The sequence below is a fragment of the Halyomorpha halys genome, unplaced genomic scaffold (assembly GCF_000696795.3).
Source record: "Halyomorpha halys isolate HHAL.00 unplaced genomic scaffold, Hhal_1.1 Scaffold186.1, whole genome shotgun sequence".
NCBI lineage: Eukaryota > Metazoa > Arthropoda > Insecta > Hemiptera > Pentatomidae > Halyomorpha > Halyomorpha halys.
In genome coordinates, this window is record NW_027116002.1 from 1,498,613 (window position 1) to 1,505,644 (window position 7,032).

A 7,032-nucleotide genomic window follows, 5' to 3' on the forward strand; every position below is an offset into this window, starting at 1 on the left:
TATTACTATTATCATTATTATTATTAATAAATATTATTTAATAATATAACAAAAATCATCTGCTAACACATTTATTAGAAAACTGGCTGATGATTCCAAATCAACTATCTTAGAGCTTGGACATATTTTCGGGTCTCGTGGTGAGTGCACAACCAATACATATATACCTCTTCTGTAAGGTTTACTACAGAGGAGGAAACTACATACACCATTACGTGACAGCGGGGCAAAAAATTACAAAAAAACAAAACAAAAGAAAAGGGTTTGCAGTATGACACAATGATACTCGGTCAGCTTATATGGCCCACGTGGCCCTCTGTCAGGCCTCAAGACTGACAGTTACTAGTAACTATTATTTAATAACACAACAACTACCATCCGCTGTCACATTTGTTACAAAACTAGTCGGTGATTTTAAATCAACTATCTTTCGTTGGACAGATTTTTATGTCTGCAGTATGCATAATGTATGTAAAGAAAGGCTTACTACAGAAGAGGTATAAGTTTTACATAGATTGTACATGCACCATGCAAAAAAGAATATTATATAAATTACATTGTCATACATAAAGACCTTAATGTTCCATATGTAACCGATACCCGACCTGAATCAGATACCATTCCTTCTATTATGAACTCCCTAACCCTCTAGTTTCTAACATTGTTTCCTCAGCTATTCCCGCTAATGTAAAAACGTCATTAGAGTGCTACCAATGGGTAGTTTCTCTACCCGCCTGTATCAATCCATTATAAACTAAAATCAAATTTACTGAATGTATGTAATATGAATGTACAGTTGTAAATAACAATAAATAAATTTAAAAAAACAACAAAATTTCATTGTAGCCTTAGCATTAATATATATTATTAACAATTTATGATATATGCAGAATTATTTAAAAAAAGAAAAGAGGTAACATGAAAACGAACCAAGGTTAAGTATAATAAGAAATATACATTTAATACACAGGACAAAGTTAAATAGAAACAATAAAAAAAAAGTAAATAAAATAAAATTAGATAAAGAAAAAAATTCAATTGAATAGAAATTGGTTCTTTAAGTGTCCATCAAACTAGACTGTTTTTTTAATCTTAAAATCTATATCATATATTACACTATTCTGCTTTTTCCTTGCTGTCCCTTGGTTTATTATAATTTCGCTTAACATATAATTTCAACTTTACAATTTTATTATGATTATAAAGTTTTTATTATCCATACGATCTAAATTTTAATAATTGTGTTAATAATGTAGATTTTTTTTTTCTTTTTGCACAAAAACGATGTATCAGTATTAAAATTAATGGAATTGGTTAATTAATATTAAACATTTTGCACATTAATTTAGCGCTAAATGTTTCTGATACAACTTAATAACTTTTATTCACATCTATTATTCAAACAAACTTATATTAAAAGATGCATAAAAATGAATTCAAGGAGAAAAATATGACTAAGCTCTTACATAACTAACAGGAGATCACATTCTTGTTAATTCGTGGAAGTCATTTAGAAGTCATTCACCGGTTTCATTTTCACACGTGATACTTAAAACTTTAGATTTCATATAGAAAAAAATATCAATGATATATATCCGGTGTTTGGGAATGAACCAGATAATTCTGCTTCTTTTAAATGAATATTTCACAATTTTGAAATCATAATTACTCTCATGTTTTTAAGGAATAGTGACTGTGATAAATGATTTTTATTTTTGGTTTTAAGTGAATATTGACTAATTAGAAATAGACCTGAGCAGAATAGCCTGCATGGAGTTAGAGTTTTTAAATTAAATAATTCTAAAATTGTATTAAGTAGATTGTCCCTGAGGATGGCCGAATTGGCCGAAACGTCGGAATTATAAGAAAAAGAAAAGGTTTTGAGACTAAAATGTATAGAAATTAAATTATTTATTTTATAAAAAAATTTACCAGCCTCCAGAAAGTGTTAAGATTATAAATTAAATACTTAATTATTTTTATAAACTAGTTAAAATTGAAAAGCAGTTTGACAATATGATATATATGAGTTGTTGAATTTTTAAATACATCTTTTAAGAAGATAGATAGTCTGCTTGGCAGTAAAGAAAGGTATAAAATGGTAAAAAAAAATATATGTATTATCAACTAATGTTTCACCCTGCTCCCGGACTGTCTTCCTACAATCTACTTCTTCCTATATGAATCCTTAAATTTTTCTAATACAGTGTAATTTCGATAATCCGATCAGCGGGAGGGGAGAGTGTTCATATTACTGAAAAATTTGGATTACAGAAAGTATTAGGAAAAACAAATTCAACATTATGAATGTATCTGGACATACGGAGTTGAGCTTTGGGGCTCAACTAAACCATAAAATTCCTCCCAAATCCAATCCTTACAGTCCAAAATCCTTAACGCTCCTTACTTTGTCACGAATCAAGTCATCCATCAGGACTTCAATATCTCATATGCTCCCGATTTGGCCAGAACCAGATACCAATCCCTCCATGATAAACTTCCCAACCACCCAAATCTGTGGAAACAAGTGTGTTTCTAACCTGGCTTCTCCTTCATTACCTAATAATCCTTCTAGGGGTCTGAAAATAAGATAACCTCGAGATCTTCACCTCTAGAAATGTTATTGGAGTTCTATCAATGGGTAGATTCTCCATATGTTTGTATCAAGTCACTATGTCACCTACAGCAAATTTACTTATTGTATATATTTTATACGGTTGTAAATAACAATAAATAAATTAGTAAAAAAAAAACAAAAAAAAAATTATGAATGTACATATCCATTTTTATTGGTTTAATTTTTTTGTTTACATATTTATATTTTAAATTTGACAGTTGAAGTTTTAAAGAAGCGGGTTATTTTTATTATTATTATATTAATTTTTATTATAATATTATTATATTGTAAGACATTGGCATTGTAAGACTGTGGCATATCATTTTCTATACCCAACTTCAGTCTGTGACTGAAATGAAATATCGCTTCTTCAAGCCTTATTGCCGTTGGTTCTCCAACTTGTATTTGGAGACTTCTGTAACACTATGTACGATTTCCTCATCAGTTTTAAATGTGAACTCATTCTCCTCACGACCTTCAACCCATTCACAAACATCTGTATCATTCATAATTAATGAGTTTTCTCAAAAAAAGAAAAAAACTTTTTTTTTACACCAATTCAGATTAATGGAATGTTCGAAGTTTGGATAATCAAGGTTACACTATATTACAACAGCGAAGTTCAGTGAAATTTAATTTCTATGGCCTCTGTTAAAAGTATTTAGTGTCGCAACTTATTATTTAAATGTAAGGATGAAAATGAAACAGTTTTGATTATGACTGTTTCTCAGTATAATAGTAATAATTAATATAGAGTAGACCCTCTAATTTATAATATATAATAATTAATAATGGGGTGTAGATAGTTGACCGTAGATTAATGCTTGAAGAAGTTTGTGACTGACAAACTTCTTCAAGTATAACAATTAGTATATAATAGACCCTTTTGAACAAGATTTAAATAACTATTTCAATAAAAAAAATATGATCATAAGTATTATTGTCAAGATGCAATGATTATGAAAATATTCAATCAGATTCTCAAGTTCTAAATACTATAAAAGCATCACAAACGTAAAATAAATATTTGAAAAATATACAAACAAAAGAAAGATAAGAACAGCTTACTAACAAAGCAATAACATTTTAGCTTTATGTTATTATTTTTATGTTTTATAAGGTTTAAATTTTCTAAGAACAGGTTTAATCCTATTTGCATTGCTAGTATTAAAGTATTTATAGTGTAGTTACGTTCTCGTATGATCACATATCTACTCGTATGACTTGTAAGTTTTATATAAAATATTTCTTAAACATTATATTTAAATTTTGAAAACGCTGATATAATATCTAGATATTTAACAAAACAAGTTTTCAATTAGAAAAAAATAATTTTTGTGATATATTTATTGGCAATAACTTTTTATGATTTTACTCCTCAGATTTCTTATGACTAAGTTGACAATAAAATTTAAAAACATCATTAAAAACGTGTACGTATACCTTATTAATACCTTAGGCTTAAATAATGGCAAGGGCATATTTTACTTAATTTATTATTTATTCAAGTTGTTACTTATTTATATATGTATTTATGTTGGGATGTTATTCGATATTGATTTTCGGAAATAAACTTTATGATATTTCACATTCAATTCCTGAGGTTATTGTTAAAATCGAATCGTGTCATTTACAAGTTTTCTTATTTTTTTTTTCAAATCTGTCGTAATTAATTTAGATCTTTAAGTCTCATTTAAAATATAGTTTCATAAATTTTGCCCATTAAGTGGTGAAGCATTATCAGTAAATCAATTAAAGTAGTTTCTTTCAAGTAACAATGAATTTTCTTTCATGTTTGGTTTAAATCTGTATAAGTTTGTGATGTGTGGGTTGTAACTAACTTCGTTTAATTTTGGAACATAGCTGTGTAATTCGAGTGATGTTTACATGATTTTAACGCTCACTGCATGTTTTAAATATATAGAACCATTTATAGTTTTTTTGTATTTCTCTATTTATTTATTACTATTTATAACTGTATTTACATAAAAATACATTAGGTGAATTAGACGTAAGAGCAAAATGGAGTGATGCACTCATGTATAGAAACTACCCCTTGATAGCACTCTAAATAGTTTTTAAAATAGTTAATCACCAGAATGAATTGATTGATGTAATTAATAGTATATAAATAAAAATAAATTCTTAAATATGATTTGATATCAATGATGAAGCTGGAGGAAATCGAAAGCTAGGGGTTAACGACCTAAGGCTTGGAACAGGACCTATAGAAACTAATTATATATCAATCTCCATATAGGTCATTGCCCGCTTTTTTATGATATTGTTCATTCACCATTTTACTTTATGTTAATTACAATTAGTAATTTTATATATGTTATAATTTAAATACTTCAAATAAGGTATTTGTGGCTACTACTAATGCTTGGTAATTGTATCTATGCCAATACAAACCATTATAATTATTAAAAATTTTGTCTTTATTTATCTTAACAATTTCTTTGAAAAAATAAGAACTAAGGAAAAGGATGCATTTATTTTATTATAAATGGGATCAAATCAGAAAGTTTGAAAAATATTTTATCAAAAAAAAGAATTCTCAGTAATTATGATTCAGAGAACTTTATATAAATGATGTAAACACTGTTGAAATTCAATAAAATAAAATGAGAGTTAGTTTCTATTGAATAAGTAATTGAGTTTCAATGATAAACTTGATCAATATATTATATAAACTAGTTTTTAGTGATCCCCGATTATATTTTATTTTACATATAAGATGAAATAATAAGAAAATTTACTTTACATATAAGGTGAAATAATAAGAATATTTTATTTTATATATAAGGTGAAATAATAAGAATATTTCAATATATCGAAAGAATAATACATAATAATCTGAACTGTAAATTATAGATATACAATTTGAAAAATGGGTAGTTCAACTAAATGAACAGTCGTTCAATTTGTAAAAAAGGATTTAGTCTGCAACGAGTACGCTAGTCTCATGTAATTTAATATTTTATTTTATACATGATCTTAAACTTTCTTGAGACTGATTAGTTATGTTTAAATATAAAAAATTTTATCCATTTCAGTCTCAAAACATTTTTATTCTATTTGTAAGTCCGACGTTTCGGCCATCCTCAGGGACAATCTTAATACAATTTTAGAACTCAATTTTATTTAAAAAAACAACTTCATTGGTATATTAACAACCTTTGTGATACATTTTTAACAAAGAAGGCGACTGTGATAAATATTTTTAATTTTTATTTTAATGTGAAAATTAACTTAATGGGGTAATTTGTTGAATTTATCTGGGTAGAATAGCCTACATGAAGTTGTTGTTTTTTTTTAAATGATTTAGTTCTGTAATTGTATTAAGATTGTCCCTGAGATGAACGAAACGTCGGACTTATAAATAGAATAAAAATGATTTGAGACTAAAATGGATACAATTTTATTTATTTAAAGTTAATATGTTATATTTAAGTTCATTTTTTTTTTGCTTTTTCAATTTCAAAACTGCTTAGCTCGCGCCTTCTATCGCTTTTAAAGTTATAGCATTTTGGTGTATAAGGTTGTAGGACTTAGTAACGAGCGGATCCCTAAAATGGATAGGACGTAGATGGGAGGATTGCGTTAAAACTGATTAAGTGGAATTGGGTTTGGAGGGGCATCACTGGAAAGATGTATGTAGAGAACGATTGGTGGTATCGGCACCGAACCTTCGGTTTCGTTAGGCTTCATTATTATTATTGTTAATTTTTTTTTATTCATCGTTTCTTCTTTTACAATTCTATAACTATGCTGATTTCATATCCTTCTAATTTAATTAAATTACATTTTAAAAAGTTTCTGTTATTTCCTTTATCAACTTAGCTAGAGTATGTCTGATATAATTATACCTTACCGCCTGATGGATTTCACTCTCTGTTTGAATATTTGAAAAATAAAATCTATACATAAATTAAACAATTAAATTAGATCTCATTTCGTGCAAGCTGTAAGCTTTGGATGAGATTTGAATGCTGTGTGGAAATATTTTTTTTTATTTTTACTATTGGTAGTCCCTTTTAATATTTTCCTCATCATCTTAAAATGACGTTTTCATATAATCGTTTAAATGTTAAACATTGCGACAAATGTTTAAAATAAAGCAGTACCGGCCGAATTACACATTTGTTAATAAGTTTCAGCCAAAGAGATAGGATCCTTGGGCAGAATAAATATTTTAACTCACCCCGATCTGAGTTTTTTTTTTATCGAAATATGCCGAAAATGTCGTATGACATTTCTAAAGTTATGCCGGCATATCTCAAGTTCTTTGAAGTTTTGTTCCAGCACCCATTAAGCTGAACGTTGGCTGGAGGTTTCTTCTTGCCTTTTTGTAATAAAATCATTTTATTACTAATTATTGTATTTCATTATTATTATAAAACAATTATTTT

The 7,032-nt window shown here is 27.4% G+C and overlaps 1 protein-coding gene across 1 annotated transcript in view; it reads left to right on the forward strand.

Moving 5' to 3' along the window:
- The first annotated feature begins 3,806 nt into the window (after positions 1–3,806).
- Positions 3,807–7,032, forward strand: part of Blimp-1 (PR domain zinc finger protein 1) — a 99,715-nt gene continuing 96,489 nt past the window's right edge. Inside the window, exon 1 of the mRNA XM_067052945.1 lies at positions 3,807–3,843. Within this exon, the coding sequence (XP_066909046.1) occupies positions 3,837–3,843 (7 nt within the window). The 5' untranslated portion in view covers positions 3,807–3,836. The remainder of the gene's footprint in view (positions 3,844–7,032) is intronic.